The 20,362-nt window shown below is 32.2% G+C and overlaps 1 protein-coding gene across 1 annotated transcript in view; it reads right to left on the reverse strand.

Moving 5' to 3' along the window:
* Nucleotides 1-19,405, reverse strand: part of LOC132713943 (titin-like) — a 32,277-nt gene extending 12,872 nt beyond the window's left edge. Inside the window, exons 1-10 of the mRNA XM_060696645.1 lie at nucleotides 19,062-19,405; nucleotides 18,131-18,196; nucleotides 16,846-17,133; nucleotides 15,687-15,980; nucleotides 15,269-15,466; nucleotides 14,471-14,566; nucleotides 9,829-10,016; nucleotides 4,743-4,935; nucleotides 2,982-3,137; nucleotides 2,384-2,515 (exon numbers count right to left, since the gene is read on the reverse strand). Coding sequence (XP_060552628.1) covers nucleotides 2,384-2,515; nucleotides 2,982-3,137; nucleotides 4,743-4,935; nucleotides 9,829-10,016; nucleotides 14,471-14,566; nucleotides 15,269-15,466; nucleotides 15,687-15,980; nucleotides 16,846-17,133; nucleotides 18,131-18,196; nucleotides 19,062-19,398 — 1,948 coding nt within the window. The 5' untranslated portion in view covers nucleotides 19,399-19,405. The remainder of the gene's footprint in view (nucleotides 1-2,383; nucleotides 2,516-2,981; nucleotides 3,138-4,742; nucleotides 4,936-9,828; nucleotides 10,017-14,470; nucleotides 14,567-15,268; nucleotides 15,467-15,686; nucleotides 15,981-16,845; nucleotides 17,134-18,130; nucleotides 18,197-19,061) is intronic.
* Nucleotides 19,406-20,362: the final 957 nt, after the last annotated feature.

The following is a 20,362-nucleotide window of genomic DNA, read 5'->3' on the forward strand; positions in this document are numbered from 1 at the left end:
CGTTGCCATTGTAAAAAATTTAAAACTGAGCATGTGCCTACAAAGGCAATAGTCCAGTTAACGCTTGTGCCAAGTTTGATAAGTATTAAAGCATTTTTCATAGTTTCATAGCAGTTTGAACTTGTAACAGGAGGCTTTTCAGTAAAAATGACCATTTTTCACAATATGCTCATGAGGGAAAGGGTAAAGCCTATTTGTTGCCATGGCAACCATTTTTTCAAATAGAAAGAAAAGGATAAGACATGCATAATTTCCAAACTGCCATCTATACATATGTCACATTTCACAAAAATATTTCCAGTACTTTTTGAGTATTACTGGATTCATTTTATGTGTAAAGTTTGTCATATATTCAGTCTATTTGTTGCCATAGCAACCAGAATTTTCAACATAGGAAGAAAAAAAATACGTGCATAACTGTCCGACTGCCATCTACATACAATTCAAGTTTCATAAAAATATTTCCAGGATTTTTTGCATTATCAATGGATCTAGTTTATGTGTAAAATTTGCCATGTTTTCAGTCTATTTGTTGCCATAGCAACCAGAATTTTCAACATAGGAAGAAACGAAAAACGTGCATAATCTTCAGACTGAAATCTACTCATATATATTAAGTTTCAAAAAATATTTCCAGTACTGTTTGCGTTATCACTGGATCCAGTTTATGTGTAAAATTTGTCATATTGTCAGTCTATTTTTTGCCATAGCAACCAGAATTTTCAACATAGGAAGAAAAGAGAAAGACGTGCATAATCTCTATACTGCCATCTATCTATATATCAAGTTTCATAAAAATATTTCCAGTACTTTTTTGCGTTATCACTGGATCCAGTTTATGTGAAAAGTTTGCCATATTTTCAGTCTATTTGTTGCCATAGCAAGCAGAATTTCAACGTAGGAAGAAACGTAAAGACGTACATTATTCCTATACTGCCATCTATCTATATATAAAATTTCATAAAAATATTTCTAGTACTTATTGCGTTATCACTGGATCCAGTTTATGTGTAAAATTTGCCATATTTTCAGTGTTTTTGTTGCCCTAGCAACCAGAATTTTCCATATAGGAAGAAAAGAAAAAGACGTGCATAATCTCTATACTGCCATCTATCTATATATCAAGTTTCATAAAAAATATTTCCAGTACTTTTTTGCTTTAAAACTGGATCCAGTTTATGTGGAAAATTTGCCATATTTTCAGTCTATTTGTTGCCATAGCAACCAGAATTTTAACGTAGGAAGAAACCTAAAGACGTGCATAATTCCTATACTGCCATCTATCTATAAAAGTTTCATAAAAATATTTCCAGTACATTTTGCGTTATCACTGGATCCAGTTTATGTGTAAAATTTGCCATATTTTCAGTCTTTTGTTGCCATAGCAACCAGAATTTTCAAGATAGGAAGAAAAGAAAAAGACATGCTTAATCTCTATACTGCCATCCATCTATCTATATATCACGTTTCATTAAAATATTTCCAGTACTTTTTGCGTTATCACTGGATCCAGTTTATGTGTAAAATTTGCCATGTTTTCAGTCTATTTGTTGCCATGGCAACAGAATTTTCAACTTAGGAAAAAGAAAAGACGTGCTCATTTGCCAGAGTGCAATCTACCCATACTTCAAGTTTCATAAGAATATTTCTAGTACTTTTTGCGTTATCACTTTATCCAATTTATGTGTAAAATTTGCCATATTTTCAGTCTATTTGTTCCCATAGCAACAAGAATTTTCAACACAGGAAAAAAAGAAAAAGACGAGCATATTCTCCATACTGCCATCTTTTTATATATCAAGTTTCATAAAAATATTTCCAGTATTTTTTGAGTAATCGCGGGATCCAGTTTTGTGGACGGACGGACGGACTGACAGACGGACGGACGGACAGACGGACGGAGGGTAAACCTAAAGTCCCCTCCAGTAAAACGGTAGGGGACTAAAAACACTTCAATAAATTTCGTCCTAAGACTGGTATGATAGGCATGTATTTTCTGCAAGACAAGGTTCCTTCACACACACTGTAATGGAATTTATTTTCGAGAGCAATTTGTGACTTTCCATATTCGCACCCTAGGCACCCTATGACTTTTTCCTTTTACCTTACTGAGCCTAAGATTTAATCTTGCAGGTCACCACTAAAGATAAGAAATGCACATGGGTTGGCCGGATTATTCGGTTTCTAAAAGATTTACCTTGGATTAAACGTCCGAAACTTTGTATTTCGTTTGGAGGAAATTATTGTAAAAATTTGCAAAATATTTGTTTTTCTGAAAAATTAAATGATCATTTTGCATGACATATTGATCAACACACGTAATTCTTACACTCTAAGATGAAATGAAAACCAATTTGAAATCAGCCCTGTGTTCAAGGATTACCTGCAGGTGAAGTCCTGTACTTATTTGTCACTGCTGATATACTGCTACCAACTGATGTTTTAGCCATCACAACGACACTGTAATTCCAGTACTCTTGTAATCCAAATGCTTTGTATTCTCTCAAAGCGAAACCTGAACATTACTTAAATGTTTATGACAAGACATACAAAATACGAATACAGTGTATGGGAAAAATGTTTGTAAATGTGACATTATGCACATTTTAACTGTTGAGCTGAATTAGCTAGATTTTTCAAAATATTATCTGTCTTAATGACCAATGATTGGTACTGAAAATGATATGGATAAAATGTAAATACTGCATAACATATAAGATGACAGCCCAATTCTTTTTATGAAATGGACATTACCGATATGTATTCATTATCAAGTCGACTTTTGTTTTAGAATTTTCCGTGGGTCATATGAGTTAATGATTATATAATTATGTAAAGAAGAGTGTAAATTGAAAATAATTATGGCAAAATGCAGTTATTTTCACATTAACCTGTTCACTTACAATTGAGACTTAGATCGACATAATGTAACTTGTATGCCTACAAATGAAATAGAATATAAAGGAATACAAATAATTTACCACTGACAGAAAAGTTCTTTGACTTTGCCGGCGTATCTGCTGTAAGTATCATAACATAGAGTGTTTGTCCCGGTCTTGGTCCATTTATACTCCATTTTATGTCAAATGTTGTTGCAGTCATGCCTTCAACTTTAACATTGTATGGAGTCTGAGGAGCTGTTTAAATGAATAAACGAATTATACATTTATTTGTACAGTATGTTCAGCAAACAAAAAAAATATGCATAACAATATAAATTTTTTATACTTCCTTTATACAAATTTATTTCGTTCGATTGTGTATTAAGCTTAAAGCTTATAGACATACCCTCAAATATGTTCCTGGAAACAACAACAAGAACTGAGCATTGAGTGAAAAATTTCTTGCTGAAGGCCTGGTGGAGTTTGAAAAATCACCGCAAAAGGTATCCTTAGACGCATTTACCCGGCTATGTGGTTTAAGCAAATACTTAATTTGCTGGTTTGATAATGGTAATGAATTACCTAACCAATATAAACCATTAAGAAATATTACAAAAAATGTAGATAATTTTAGGATGTTGCCATTGAAATCAAACAACTAGCACATTAACAATAGACGATTCTATAAATGACTAAAACATGTCTTGGATATTAGTTTGATTGCAGTGAAAATCAAACGGATATTTTATGAAAACCAGTAATTTCAAAGAAGTGTCAAACATAAAATTGTTTGTAATGAGAATCGAAAACTTTGTTTGGGTTTACATTGAAAAGGTAATATGGAGCTCTCAAGCTTTATGGGTGGAGGAAGACCTCTCGTATCCATTCGTGCACGAAAAGGCTTACTCGAAAGAATCTTAAGTCCCTTGCGGTATTCGAATTCACTGCGATGAGGACAAGTGGTCTGAAGTCAGCGACCTTAACAACTCGCGATCGGCTACGGACGCGCTAAAAGTCGAACATCATTTTTATTTTATAAGTTGTGTTTTGATTAGACATACTTACATGCCAAATATAAACAGACTTATTGAAAACCAATAATGTCTCTTAAAAAAAGCTATTAAAAGGCATAACTCTAGTAATGATAAGCTATCTGCAGCCAAAATTGAATTTAACCTGTGCGTTGATATAACATGCATTCATGCTACATATGAACACAATCACTAAAATCTTCCAAATGTTATATAGCGGAAACTATTGATTTTACATGAAATGTGCTAAAAAAAGGGCATAACTCTCAAAATTACGAGGTCATTGTAGCTTATATCGAAACTAACTTTTTTGATACTACACACTTACAATGTTATGCCAAATATGAATAATATTTTTGAAAAACTTCAAAAGTAATACTGCCAAAACCAATTGTCTACGGATAGTGTACGTTCTAACGAGATTTGTGACTACTTCACAGTTCTCGTCATAAGTGTTTTAACCACATAACAAAGAGCGTCATAAAAACTTATGGAATGAATGACATCAACGTAAAAGTACAGTTACCTACTGTTCCAGTAGCCACATAAGAAGCATATTATTAGAGCGAATAGATGGACAGGTGAACAGACAACGCTTTCGCACTACAGTTCACCGAATTCTTAATATATTGTTAAGATGTGCAATTTGCATTTTCTGACAATTTCCGTTGCATTATATGCATGGAAATATTTATTTGAAAAATGACAAATGTCTTGTTCCGTCACTCTGTAAGTTTTATCAATTATACTGCCTAACTATTAGGCATTTCTTTTTGCTGATATAGTGTAAAGCCAGACGGTCAATCTTTCATTATAAAGGAAAAAATACCCTCTACATTTGTTCCATTTGTCACTGTTGCAGGTTGACCTCTCCCTTCAGTAGTTATTGCTGTAACTGTCACTGTGTAGTTAATGCTTGGATTAAGGCTTGCATTATAAGACAACTGTCTTGCTAACTGAGCTTTACTTAAAGTGAAATCTGGCTGCTTATTCTGATCGCATAATCCAGAAAGCTCAGAAACCTAAAATGTAAAAGAAAGTTTGTAAAGTATGGATTTGAGATTTACGTGATTTACTATACATTAAATATCACGCCCGATAAACTGTCGCTCCACTTCAAAGTGTTTCGTGCGGTAAAAACAAGCAAATAGCATTTCCCAGAGATAGAGAAGAAGGCCGATTTAAACGAATTCACACCGTACAATCAAATGGGCAGACAGCTGTTCCAGCGTCCACAGCTGTACCAGTATATACATGTCGGCGCGGGGAATACAATTGACCTACGGTAAGTATTCATCTATTTTTAACATATCCAAACTGTGTTCGAGTAAATCAATGTTATGGATTCATAGTCACATCTAAAGAAGCATGCTAACAAATTTCTGGCCCTGTGAAAGCTTTACTTCACTTGAATTTTGACTGAAAATAACCACACTATCCGATGAGATGCGGTATTTTTAGTTTGAAGTCACAAAAACTTATATTTTCTCATGATAATTAATCCTTTTTTCATACGATTCGTAAGCGTCAACATTTTGTCATTAAATATTCCAAACCATACCTTCAAAAAAGCTTTTCTGTTAAAGTTATAAGGTATTTAAGTTTAAGTGTCATCAAAATTTTAGTAACGTCATCAGCTGTTCGCCTCTTTTTAATGATAACATCGACAGCAATTCATCGGCAAGGATGAATAACGCTGAAAGCTGTTCAAAGAAACAATCGTTAGAGCTTTTGTCCTCCAGTAACCAGGAAAAAGTAAAGCTTTTTTGTTCATTTAAAATATTACTTTATTCATTATACTTTTTAATTATATTATTTTTATTATTACTTTCTATTATTTGGTGTATCTTAGCTGAGAGGCCTTTATCTCCATTTACCGCACTGTATTTCAATATTGATATTGTTCATATGAATGAATGAGTGAATGAATGAATTAATTAATTACTTTATTAATTAATAAATGAACGAACGAATGAACAAACGAACGAATGATGCAATATACGTATATGTTAGTAGAAAGTATATGAGTTGTAATATTCTAAAAATTACATATTATACATTCATTTTTCTTCCTATGCATGTCCTGTTGTTGTTGTTTTCTATTTCAGAAGGCCATATTGGAAATAAGATATATATGATTGTTATTGTATGTTATTAATGTATAACCTTCTTTAAATAAAGATATTATTTTTATTATTATTATATAAAAAGGTAGCAAGATCTATTAATATGTTTCTGAAATGTTAAACTCAAAGAAAGTGAAGGCAAATTTAACGCTTAATACGAATACTCTGTATTATAACTAAATCCATCAAGTGTTATTATAAATAATGGCATATAGTAGACATGTCCCATGTAGTAAATGGATGTGTAACCCGAGATTTCTATTGCACTATACATTAAAACAGATTTCAAGGATAAATAACAACATGTTTTTCCATGCACTTTCATATCTCGGGTTACACAGCCATTCACTGCATAGGACTTGTCCATTATATGAATTGTTTATAATAACAATTGATGGATGCCTTCATTTACAAGACTGAATATTCATATTAAGCATTAAATTTGCCTTTGCCTTTTGACTTAAACATTTCATAAACCTATTACAGGAACTCCAATGAGGTTTATAAGCCTAAAAACATGAAATTTTATTTTTTCACATAAAAAAAACATGAGCACTAAAACATAAATATTAATAAAATATAACCAAGAAATATAGGAGAAATACATTGAAAATCATATGTTTGTGCTATTCTCAGTCCGATTTGAGCAAAAAGCGTTTAAACTCTTTTCAATTTTGGGTCATTTTTTCACTTTTATAATATTCTGGAAATACGGAGCAAGCTAATGATCGGAAATCTTGCATATAAGTTATTAGTATAGATCTACATCAAATGGAGAAATAATCTCAAAAAATTATTTCCAGTCCCGTCATGTCAAAAAAACCTTAGTGGAGTCCCTTTTAAAAGGTTTTGCTACCTTTTTATATTGAAATACAGTGCGGTAAATGGAGATCAAGGTCTCTAACCTAAGATATAACAAATAATAGAAAGTAATAATAAAAATAATATAATTAGAAAGTATCATGAATAAAGTAATATTCTAAATTGACAAACAAGTTTTACTCTTTCCTAGTTACTGTAGGACAAACGCGCTGTTGTAAATACATGTAATTGTTTCTTTGAACAGCTTTCAGCGTTATTCGTTCTTGCCGATGAATTGCTGTCGATGTTATCATTAAAAAGAGGCGAACAGCTGATAACGTTACTAAAATTTTGATGACACACAAACTTAAATACCTTATAACTTTAACAGAAAAGCTTTTTTGAAGGTATGGTTTGGAATGTTTAATGACGAAATGTTGACTTTTACGAAATCGTATGAAAAAAGGATTAATTATCATGAGAAAATATAAGTTTTTGTGACTTCAAACTAAAAATACCGCATCTCATCGGATAGTGTGGTTATTTTCAGTCAAAATTCATGTGAAGTAAAGCTTGCACAAGGACCAGAAATTTGTTAGCATGCTCCTTTGGATGTTGACTATGAATCCATAACATTGATTTACTCGAATACAGTTGGGATATGTTAAAAATAGATGAATACTTACCGTACGTCAATTGTATTCCCCGCGCCGAGATGTATATACTGGTACAGCTGTGGACGCTGGAACAGCTGTCTGCCCATTTGATTGTACGGTGTGGAATTGTAATACATTACAAGCCAAATACATAAACAATATTTACAATAACCCGTTTAAATCGGCCTTCCACTATCGGAAATCCTGTACGCTCTATTTTCCGTACACCACAATTATGAGGTGGAGCGACAGTTTGCCAGACTTGTCTATTATACAATATAATAAGCTCAATGTCTGAAATGGCTTGCATTGTGCAAAAAGGATGTAGTTATTTATTACATAGGACACAAATTTAATGAGAGTTGTCAGATCCCGTTTTAAATTTTGATAACCAAGTGTTCAAAATCTTACACCAAAAATATGGTTTCACTTTAACACTTTCACCAAACTAATTTAGTACAGAAACTCAAAAATAACAGGCATTTTAAATGTGACGAAGTTTTTGAAGCTGAATTTGGTTTGAATTTATTTTATAACGCTTGACAGGGCACATTAAAAAACATTATAATCCAAATATCTAGACTACCTTGCATATTGACATAAAAATGCCTATTTTGCCAATGTAATACGATAACAAGAAACAATTTGTGGAGAATGCCATGTCTAACTTGGGCAACTTTCAAGGGTCATAACTCTAAAAAAGTCTCTGAAGATTGGTTGTCAAAAAAGAATTTGACCGTCAAAGTCATTTAGTGAAGGTAAAGGTCTGTCTAGTTTACTTAACAAACATCAGCAAAATTCTCTAATCTAGACATATAACCATAAAGTACCTGCTAATTTACAGATCAAGAGTAGTCTAGTCTTCTGATAGGTTTTGTCCCAAGTGTTGACAAAAATGAGTTAAAATTATTCTATAAAAACCTTGACGATACAAGTAAACATTGCACTTTTTCAAGAGAAGGTTCTTAGGACACGTTTTCTCTTAAGTGAAATTATGATCATGTTTTTACTGTCAATTTTAGGTAAATTAGGTATATATTTAAAAGGATTGACTTTTTTATAGCGATTGAAAGATAATTTTCGTTTTCAATTGTTAAGTATGAAATATAACAACTGCCTAAAATTTAAAAAGACTGTCCTAAAAAAATGGACAAAACTGACAATTTGTGACGGATACTCATATATATTTATATAGGTCAAGGGCTACTGATTCCACCGGTAAAGTTATTTCAATTTACCTGCGCTCTAACTTTTTCCTCTTGGATGAGCATAATATAATGTCCTTTTAATATATAGATATGTTTACTATGTGACCAAAATTGTGCAACAATTTTTGACTTCAGGGACATGATTTTTATTATTTTTGTACCGGTCTTCTAAAGACGACCAATCATTTCTGTGAAATTTGGTCCCAGTTTATTACTGGTTCAGAAGGAGATGATGTTGAAAGAAATTTTGGATTGAAAAGCAGAACTGACTACAAAAACTGACTAAATACGATGACAAACAAGATTGATCACAAAGTTTACCTCTAAACACTTTGTGCTCAAGAAGGCTATCATGAAGGCACTGGTAAATACTAGAAGATGATAAAAAGAAAGCAACTGAAATCTGCTTCTGTAATTACAAGCTCTACTATGTATCATGACAATGCTTCTTTTATTTAGAAGATGACTACAAGCCAATGGTATATGCCAAAATGTCTTATTTCTAAACGCTTTATTACAGCCAAAATTCTGTCTGAGGACTGGACCATTGAACGTGCACTTCGTTTCAATTCCAAAGACATATACAAATTTCAAGTTAAAACCTTTGAAGTTGTTTTAAATATTGATGTTCCACACAAAACCTAAAACATGAATTTTCTCCATATATATGTCAAGATTTATGGGTTTTTGCAAGTGTCCGCAAGTATCACAAAGACATGTTTTATTTTTCAAGTAAATGCCTTCATTTGTCTTGATGAAAGAAAAGCTTTCACAAAAATACTATAATTTGGTCAAAAGACATGTCACGATAATGAGCCTTGTAAAATGATCTCAAGTTATGTTCCATAAAGCATGTATTAGCTTTCAAGTTGTTTTTAAGATTGATGTTGTACCAGGATATTTTTAAGATCAAATAGAATAGCCATTTTCGCGTCAAAATCCATGCTAAAATTATTAAAAGTGACTGTCTTTAATCATCTTAAATACGTATTTGAAGTAACAAAAAAAGATCTATTAATGGTTGATGAGATATTCTTTGAAAAGGACACTTAAAACACAAATTCTAATCAGGACTGATTCCAGTCTAAAATACATGTATATATTTTGTTCATTTTAATCTTTACCTGAAAACTTCCTTCACAGTCTGAACATTTGTATAGAACTTCTTCCTTGCAAGCGTGTTTATTATCCTTAACTTGCAGGACATAGCCGTAATTCTCAGCACTGTACGTTTTTATAGGTTTATCCCAAGTTATGAGAAAGCTTCGACTTGTAACATTCGTTATTCTTAAATTCTCTGGCTTCATGGACACTGAAGAACACAAACAATAACATCATATTTTACTTGCATATTTAACTGGTCTGTATAAATTAAACTTTTTTGCAATTTTTGTAGTTTTTGTCGTCTAGTTTTACCGAAAGAAAAAAACATATGCAGACAACTTGGTGTCTTTTCTCTGTGTAAAAAAATATGCAGAAAACTTGGTGTCTTTTGTCTGTGTGTCTTATTTATAAGTTAATTTTGTTTATACTGAAAAACATTCATGATTTCGTTCAATACATTTTTCAGTATAAGTGAACTATGGCATATATGTGTAAATGTATTGTATTGATCTAAATCCATAAAAAGTGGGTGGGGTATTACGAACGAGGGTCCAGCCGTAAATGAAATACTTGTCTCATTTGTATTAACAATGAACAAGAGCCACCGCCTGAAGGGGACAATGCTCGCTTTGTTACCTTCTCTAAAGCAAAAAAAGTAAAAACAAAAAAAGTAAGGTTTCCATTTTTTTTTAATTTAACAAGTCAGTTGAGTCACACTGGTATTTTCTAAGCACGAATCCGTTCCATGAATTAATAAAAAGAAAAAAATTAAACATTCAATCATTTGACGGTCAAGGACACTTAAAGTTCAAAGTCTTATCTTTTGTATAATTCCACATGTCTGTTTGGTCAGAAATGTTGTTTTGTCTGGGTACTATGCATGTCTCATGGTTCATGAAACTAAAGGTAAACAGAGCAGATGAGGCATGTAGATACAAATATCAAACTTTTAAATGACTGCATATTAAGTTTAACATGCAGTGTCTAATATATAGACAAGTGCCATCAGTGATTCTATGATAGCTTTTCCTCGGACAAAAAGTCATTTAACCTACAAACATGTATAATAAGCAACATAATCTGAGCTATCGATCAATCCTTTTCATTGAAATTTCAACAGAGCTATAACAGGAGTAATCCGACAAATTTCAAAATTAAAATCACGAAAAGGGCAAAACTGTGACAAAAATCAATGTAAACAGTAAAATATGAAGACTTTGTGATAAATTGTTTCCAAGATAATGAGCTGAATCAATTTTGCCAATAAAGTGACCAAAAGAAGTGACCTTGACCTTTGACCTAATGACCCCAACATTAATAGGGGTCAATTACTTGTAATGACAAATCACTATATGAAATATGAAGACTTGTGATGAATACATTTTATGATCAGCTTATACCATTCTGACATTTAAGGCCCCTGTGACCTTGGCCATTGACATAGTGACCTCAAATTCGATACGGATTATAAACTAGTTGTGACCAATCACTATGTGAAAGATAAAGACTTTGTGATAAATAGTTTTTTAAGATAATCAGCAGAAACCATTCTAACAATTAAGGTCATTGTGACATTGACCTAGTAATAACAAAATCAATAGGGGTCATCTACTTGTTATGACCAATTGGTGACTTTATGATAAACAGTTTCCAAGATAATGAGCGGAAACCACTTTTACTTTTAAGACTCCTATGACCTTGACCTTTGACCTAGTGACCCCAAAATTAATAAGGCTCATCTACTAGTTATGATTAATCACTAAGTGAAATATTAAAATCTTTGGATAAATAGTTTTTAAGATAATGAGCGGAAACAATGTGGTCTCTCGACCGACAGACCGACCGACATTACCAAAAGAATATTCCCCTTCTTCTTCAAGGGGGTGGGGGCGTTAAAATAATCTTAGAGCAATAACTTTGACGAAATCCATTGTATTATTATAAACCGATGATATGCATACCTTCACTTGATATGGATCATTCCTGTAAAGTTTGGATTGAATTACACCAGTGGTTTTAGAGAAGCAGTCCGAGCTAGCTTTTGTTTATCTGGTAACACACACAAACCACTTTTTTATTCATTTGCCAAAAATCAACCAAAAAACCCGTGCAATATGCGATAGGACTTGAGCTACAGATCAAACCTCTAAGGTTTCATTGAAATTGCATTAGCGGACAGATAGAAAGACAGAAAGATGGATAGACAGAGAGATGGGTTACAAAAAATATATCCCTATAAGTCGCCACTTGTTCGTAGAGGCGACACAATTAATGGAAAGTTTCTTTGCATTCTGTTTAAATTTGAATGTGACCTTACACCTCAGTCATGCTTATCAAATTGGTAAAACATTTTGATAGATTATTAGATCTTACAAGATACCTCTTAAGGTATCATTTTGAAAATCAACCCATGTTACCAGTACGTAAATATCGCCATTTCATATAATCGGTAAAATCGAGGGATCACTCTTTCTCAAGATTTTTATTCTTTTGAAAATAGTGGATGGGGTACGTTTTGACTAGTAATTCATTTAAAAGACTGAAGCAAATTATCATATTCCTTATGAATTGTGTTTATCTGTTACATGTACGGTATCAAAGAAACTATATTTTAACAGAAACACAGAATAGATAAAAAAATAAAATTGGTATGACAAATAAGTACAAGTTACAACCTTACTTTTAAAATTATTTAAATTCAGCGCCTTCCATTTTATATGTCTAACTGTTGAATTACAAACAAAGATTTCATTAGATATGATATGAATAGATTTAAGCATTACTCTCATGAGTAAATTACAAAAGCGGCGTAACAAAATAAGTAATAGATATTTGAGCCGCGTCACGACAAAACCAACATAATGGGTTTGCGACCAGCATAGATCCAGACCAGCTTTCGCATCTGCGCAGTCTGATCAGGATCCATGCTGTTCGCTTACATACCCTATAACAAGCCGAGAAACTGATAGCAAACAGCATGGATCCTGATCAGCAAACGCTAAATGTTGGTTTCGTCGTGACACGGCTCTTTTTTCTGTTTAAGATAGATGAGAAAATCATAGCAAGAACCCTTATGTTAAGCATTTAATTTTACTTATTGATGTATAAACTAGAAATGTGTCCATAGAATATGGTGCCCCTATACTCCACTGTTTTGTCAATCTTATGACTCTAGGTCAAGTAGTTTTGGGCTACACTTGACACATATAGAAAACAAATCTTTTACTTAGTCAAGGGCAAGAATTTTACAAATACTGAATAAATCCAGAAGACCGCAAGGTGCATAAGTTCATATGCTGACAAACATTCTTGAAAATTTTCCGGCCTACAGGTCAAATACTTTTTGAGCTATGCATGAACAAGTTGAAAATTGAAAATTTTTACTATGTCAGTATCTCTCATATATCTTAAAAATATACCAAATGCAAAACAACAGGCGCGCAGCTTCACAATAATGTTGATCATTATTCCTATAAAGTTGGTTGATTCCAACATAAGCACTCAAGGAACAATGGAACGGTCATTACAAAGTCAAAGACAATTACTCTTTTAATACTGAATAAGTACAGACGCAAAAACAAAGGTGTACAACTACAAATGCTGACGAACATTCCTGATAATTACATAACGTTCGGTCAAAAACGTTTTGAGCTACACATGACCCATATTGAAAATGCAAATTTTTACTAATTCATTGGCACTATCTCCTTCAAAACATAATGAAACCCCAGGTGCACAACTACCAAAGCTGACCAACATTCCTATTTAAGGGAGACACAGGCAAAATGTTCGTGTCTTAGTTTTGAATTCTTCATTCATTATTCTGTAAATGCCCTCAAAATGAATATATTAGACAGTCAAAGGAACAAAACGTTTCTCCATATAAAGAATAAAAAAGTGGTTTCCTAACTTGACCCGCGTGGGTCAGGTTAGAGTGCTAGGATTTCACAATAGTTGTCACAGTGAACTCTGTAAACAATTAAGAACATGTCAAATGAATGACTAAGACTTGTTTCAATCATACAATATCCACATTATCTGTTATTGTCACTTCAACGGTTTGTTCAAGTCACCTGACTTGTTTTAAAACTATTTGGTGACTCTATTGGTGTCTAAATTTTGTTCAACATATATAGATATATTTACGCTTAATACCCAAAATATATACTTTATTATTAGAATTAAAACAGAAATTCATGCTCAAACTTTTAGAAATGCCATCTTAGAGTGATTTGAGTACATAAGATCATTTTATTACTTTTGTCATTATTTTGCCTGAATATCCCTTTAAGACTCTAGGTTAAATAAATTTTAGCTACACACAACACAATTAAAAATACAAATTTTTACTAAGTCAAGACAAAACAGAAAAATATATCCACAAGCGAAACCCAAGGCGCACAACTTCACATGCTGATCAACATTCCTGTAAAGTGTCATGACCCTAGGTAAAATACTAGCTGCATGCCACACAAAATGAGAACGGACGGACAGATGGACGGACGAGGTAACATCTAAATGCCCCACTATAGTGGGGGCACATAAAAGCAGAAAAAAGTTTAACTTTATTGTTTAAAACGCTTTAACTAACATCCTCAGTGCACAAAGCACTTAAAAATACAAATATAGGTCCAACATCCATATTTATACATGTATACTTACTGTGAGCTCTAGTTTTGCAAGCTGATGACACCTGGTAAAAATGTGTCGAATTATATCCTTCATTTTCTGTATATAACCTAAATATGTAGTTTGTTTCTAAAAGAAGCAATAATCAATAAGTTATTATTTGATAGAGTTATATCTTATATTATGAAATAAATGAAAAGCCAAATTTTATCAATTATTTCATGCTTTCCAGTGTTTTACTGTAATATATCAGATAATTATATTCAGACTGATAAACCAGTAGTGAAATTTATAAAATATAATTTTCACTGTACTTAGCCGGACTATATCTGAACGCGGATGAGAAGACTATCATGAACAGAACTACATGAAATAACAGGCTAATTTAAAAATAAATTTTGTCATACGTAAATTTTGCTAATTTAGGAACGGAAAGTCGATATATCATCATACATCATATTAAAACGTAACAAAATTAGAGAAATGTAACAGGACTATATTTCAAAACTGATGATGTGACGTCATGGTGTGATGACTTGCGGCTAAAATCATTAAAAATACTTAAAATCACTTAAAAAACATAAATAAAAAGAAAAGTTGTTGGTTGTGCATGTAAGATTGAAATATATTTCATTCGTGAACACCAGCTTTTTTATTTGCAGTTGTGGCTACGCCAGTCGCAAAAATATTGCATCTGGTGTTCACTCAACGACGTATATTTCAATTTTATATAAAAGCAAACAAATATCCTCTGCATATCTAAATAACTATTAACATAAAATTGCTTACACAATATCATTCCTTACAGTGTGTTGAAAATGTTATAATTACTTGTTAGAAGATTTCCAACCACTTTTTGTGTTTCAGTTCCTGTAGTTTTATCACGGAGCTGAAAATCGTTACTTGTATTCAATACTACAATATGATATCTCACTAAATCACCGTTAGGTAATGACGGTGCATTCCAATTAAGTGTTATAGCACTGTCTGTAGGAGAGTTGCAAGAACCATTATGAGGTGCATCTGGAACTGTAACAGAGAAACAAACAGAAATTTTAAAAATATTTTTTTTTTCATTTCTGAAATAAAAGTTCACTTGTAAGGGCTTACTATTACAGTCTAAGTATCCTTTAACAATAGAATGCTTTTCTAATACCAAAAATGGAAATATTTCTTGTCTTCTTTTTAAATGTTTCCAATATAAGCTCAATATAATGTGAAATGAAAAGGCATGATAGAGAACTGTTACCTTGGACTTTTGTTTTAATTGGAGAAACCTTTGCTTCACTCCATAAATAATCTCCATGAAACTGTTGACTCCTTGCTGTTACATAAACATTATATCTATAACCATTCAGTACGTTGTTAAACGTTGTTGATACAAATGAGGCGTCTCGGGAACCTTTCTGTGTATCACCATCAAATAACTTTACTCTATATAACGTTGTTACACCAGTTCCTGCTGTCCATTTAATATTTATGTATCTATCAAGAGCATCTAAATCATCTCCTGAACTTGTTACATCACCTGGAATGCTTGGTTCTGAAAAATGAACAAAAGTATAAGCTTTTAAAAGAAAACATTTGTTTACATTTTATGATCTACAATTAAATCTATTATTGATAACAAGTTGTCATGTTACATTCAATATTCAACTGAATGTTCACATCTAATACGGTAAAAACACGTAGGTTGTCCCCATCTATTCTACATTTTCATACCATTCATTACTTGGGGGCAAGTTTTATTTGTGTAATGTACTAAACTATAGTCATCAAATCAGCTTGAATAGTGAATGTCACACAGACATCATTTATGAATGGTTTTAAAATTAAAAGTACTTTATCATGATCAATATCTGAAATAAAAAATCAAATACATGTAAAATATAATACTAAATTTTCATGACACCAACAAAAAGGACCACCTTTAAACTGATTTAATAATGCAAAGTCAACAAGCATACTTTTTACAGGATTTATTTTAGTTCGATTGTGTAGAGAGCTATAAGCTTATAGACACATTTAATTCCATTCTGGAAGCAACAAATACTGAGAAATGAGTGTAAAGTTTCTTGCATTAGGAAACAATGACTTGCCCCTGAATTGGTTTGAACCCATGTGACTAGCAATGCCGCTATTTTGCTTAAATTTGTAAAACTACATAACGAAACTTTATCTTATCTGTACTGTTGTCACCTTAATATATTACAACAGTTGTTGAAAATTGGTTTGTATATCTCAAATGGTTTCGACTAAGAATGCTTAAAGATTTCCCCAACCGTAGAATTCAAGTAATATTAAACAGAAAAAAATAAAGATAATAAGCATGTGCAAAAGTGTGCTCTCCCTTATTCTGCATCATAATGTAAAAATACATTTAATAGATTTTAAGACTTCTTAATTACTTGCTGCTTGTTGCTTTGATGTATAAGTTGTCCTTGTAACACCAGGTTCTGTGGCTGTATCGTTTGTTATCACTTTTACTTCATATGTTTTTCCAGGTGTCAAACCTGTAACCCTCTGAGGTGATGTTGCACTGACCACCTTACCCCCACTTTGCCATTCTACATCAAATCTACTTACATAACTAGATCTGATTGGTGCAGTCCAAGATACAGTAAATTCTGTGGTTTTATATTTGTAAATGTAATTCCAGTTACTTGAAGTTCTTGCACTGAAATCAAACAAATGAACTGAATTGTTTTAACATCTGAGGCATTCACTACATTATCATGAATCATATATTATCTGTTTTGTTTATACCTTCATAACTAGACATATATAATAAGCAACTACATGTATATTACACTCTACATCATATACATTATCATGCATAGATTTAAGCCGATTACCTGGTGTGGTTAAAATGAAAACAAGCAACTTTGTTGAAAAAGTTATTTCCCATTGATATGAAGTTACTGAAGCTGCTTTGTATCACTGACTTTTGAAGAGGATCTTTGACATTACTATTTATATGGGTGAAAACCATAAAATATTTAATAAGTGAAACATCATTGGAGGATTATGGGGGCAATACTTATACACAATGTCACACAATGTCATTGTCAATATACGAGGTCATATAATTTCATAATTTAATGCTCAATAATCACAGAAACTAACAAGAGCCATCAACAAGAGGGGCTCACATGTTGTTTTCTTATTTCTTAAGTCAAACACATTTGAGAAAAAAATATTACAGTAAAGAACACTCTAAAGATTACATCATTTTCTTATACAAAATCAATTTAAAATTTTATATTTCAAAACTGTACAGGTCAACTAGGAAAATACTACATGACAAATATTTAAACTATATGCATGGTAGTTTCACAAAGTAAGACTGATATGTGTTTTCTCATGCAAGATATCAACAAAGTGACCCCAGGTCAGGGCCAATATTGACCCAAGGGGCATGAGAAATACCAGTTATTTTGTGGGCCACAAACTGATATTACATGCCACACATCTAAGTCCCGGGCATCATAGTTCACACAATAAATTAGATGTTGTTTAATATAAGTTTATATAAATTAAGTGACCTCTTGGTTGGGGCCAATATTGAACCAAGGGGCATGGTTCAGATCAGTTTTGTAAAGGTCAATGAGGCAACGCGAAGTAGATACAAATGTATCTAATTTGTAGACATTGAACTTTAACACAATGCAACTTAAATGTGTTTTCTTATACAAGTCTTTATAATCCTGTATATTTCGACATTGCTTGAACTTGTTACATCACCTGGAATGCTTGGTTCTGAAAAATGAACAAAAGTATAAGCTTTTAAAAGAAAACATTTGTTTACATTTTATGATCTACAATTAAATCTATTATTGATAACAAGTTGTCATGTTACATTCAATATTCAACTGAATGTTCACATCTAATACGGTAAAAACACGTAGGTTGTCCCCATCTATTCTACATTTTCATACCATTCATTACTTGGGGGCAAGTTTTATTTGTGTAATGTACTAAACTATAGTCATCAAATCAGCTTGAATAGTGAATGTCACACAGACATCATTTATGAATGGTTTTAAAATTAAAAGTACTTTATCATGATCAATATCTGAAATAAAACAAATCAAATACATGTAAAATATAATACTAATTTTCATGACACCAACAAAAAGGACCACCTTTAAACTGATTTAATAATGCAAAGTCAACAAGCATACTTTTTACAGGATTTATTTTAGTTCGATTGTGTAGAGAGCTATAAGCTTATAGACACATTTAATTCCATTCTGGAAGCAACAAATACTGAGAAATGAGTGTAAAGTTTCTTGCATTAGGAAACAATGACTTGCCCCTGAATTGGTTTGAACCCATGTGACTAGCAATGCCGCTATTTTGCTTAAATTTGTAAAACTACATAACGAAACTTTATCTTATCTGTACTGTTGTCACCTTAATATATTACAACAGTTGTTGAAAATTGGTTTGTATATCTCAAATGGTTCGACTAAGAATGCTTAAAGATTTCCCCAACCGTAGAATTCAAGTAATATTAAACAGAAAAAAATAAAGATAATAAGCATGTGCAAAAGTGTGCTCTCCCTTATTCTGCATCATAATGTAAAAATACATTTAATAGATTTTAAGACTTCTTAATTACTTGCTGCTTGTTGCTTTGATGTATAAGTTGTCCTTGTAACACCAGGTTCTGTGGCTGTATCGTTTGTTATCACTTTTACTTCATATGTTTTTCCAGGTGTCAAACCTGTAACCCTCTGAGGTGATGTTGCACTGACCACCTTACCCCCACTTTGCCATTCTACATCAAATCTACTTACATAACTAGATCTGATTGGTGCAGTCCAAGATACAGTAAATTCTGTGGTTTTTATATTTGTAAATGTAATTCCAGTTACTTGAAGTTCTTGCACTGAAATCAAACAAATGAACTGAATTGTTTTAACATCTGAGGCATTCACTACATTATCATGAATCATATATTATCTGTTTTGTTTATACCTTCATAACTAGACATATATAATAAGCAACTACATGTATATTACACTCTACATCATATACATTATCATGCATAGATTTAAGCCGATTACCTGGTGTGGTTAAAATGAAAACAAGCAACTTTGTTGAAAAAGTTATTTCCCATTGATATGAAGTTACTGAAGCTGCTTTGTATCACTGACTTTTGAAGAGGATCTTTGACATTACTATTTATATGGGTGAAAACCATAAAATATTTAATAAGTGAAACATCATTGGAGGATTATGGGGGCAATACTTATACACAATGTCACACAATGTCATTGTCAATATACGAGGTCATATAATTTCATAATTTAATGCTCAATAATCACAGAAACTAACAAGAGCCATCAACAAGAGGGGCTCACATGTTGTTTTCTTATTTCTTAAGTCAAACACATTTGAGAAAAAATATTACAGTAAAGAACACTCTAAAGATTACATCATTTTCTTATACAAAATCAATTTAAAATTTTATATTTCAAAACTGTACAGGTCAACTAGGAAAATACTACATGACAAATATTTAAACTATATGCATGGTAGTTTCACAAAGTAAGACTGATATGTGTTTTCTCATGCAAGATATCAACAAAGTGACCCCAGGTCAGGGCCAATATTGACCCAAGGGGCATGAGAAATACCAGTTATTTTGTGGGCCACAAACTGATATTACATGCCACACATCTAAGTCCCGGGCATCATAGTTCACACAATAAATTAGATGTTGTTTAATATAAGTTTATATAAATTAAGTGACCTCTTGGTTGGGGCCAATATTGAACCAAGGGGCATGGTTCAGATCAGTTTTGTAAAGGTCAATGAGGCAACGCGAAGTAGATACAAATGTATCTAATTTGTAGACATTGAACTTTAACACAATGCAACTTAAATGTGTTTTCTTATACAAGTCTTTATAATCCT

The sequence above is a fragment of the Ruditapes philippinarum genome, unplaced genomic scaffold, assembly GCF_026571515.1.
Source record: "Ruditapes philippinarum isolate M1 unplaced genomic scaffold, ASM2657151v2 ctg4973_1_1_1_1, whole genome shotgun sequence".
Taxonomy (NCBI): Eukaryota; Metazoa; Mollusca; class Bivalvia; order Venerida; family Veneridae; genus Ruditapes; species Ruditapes philippinarum.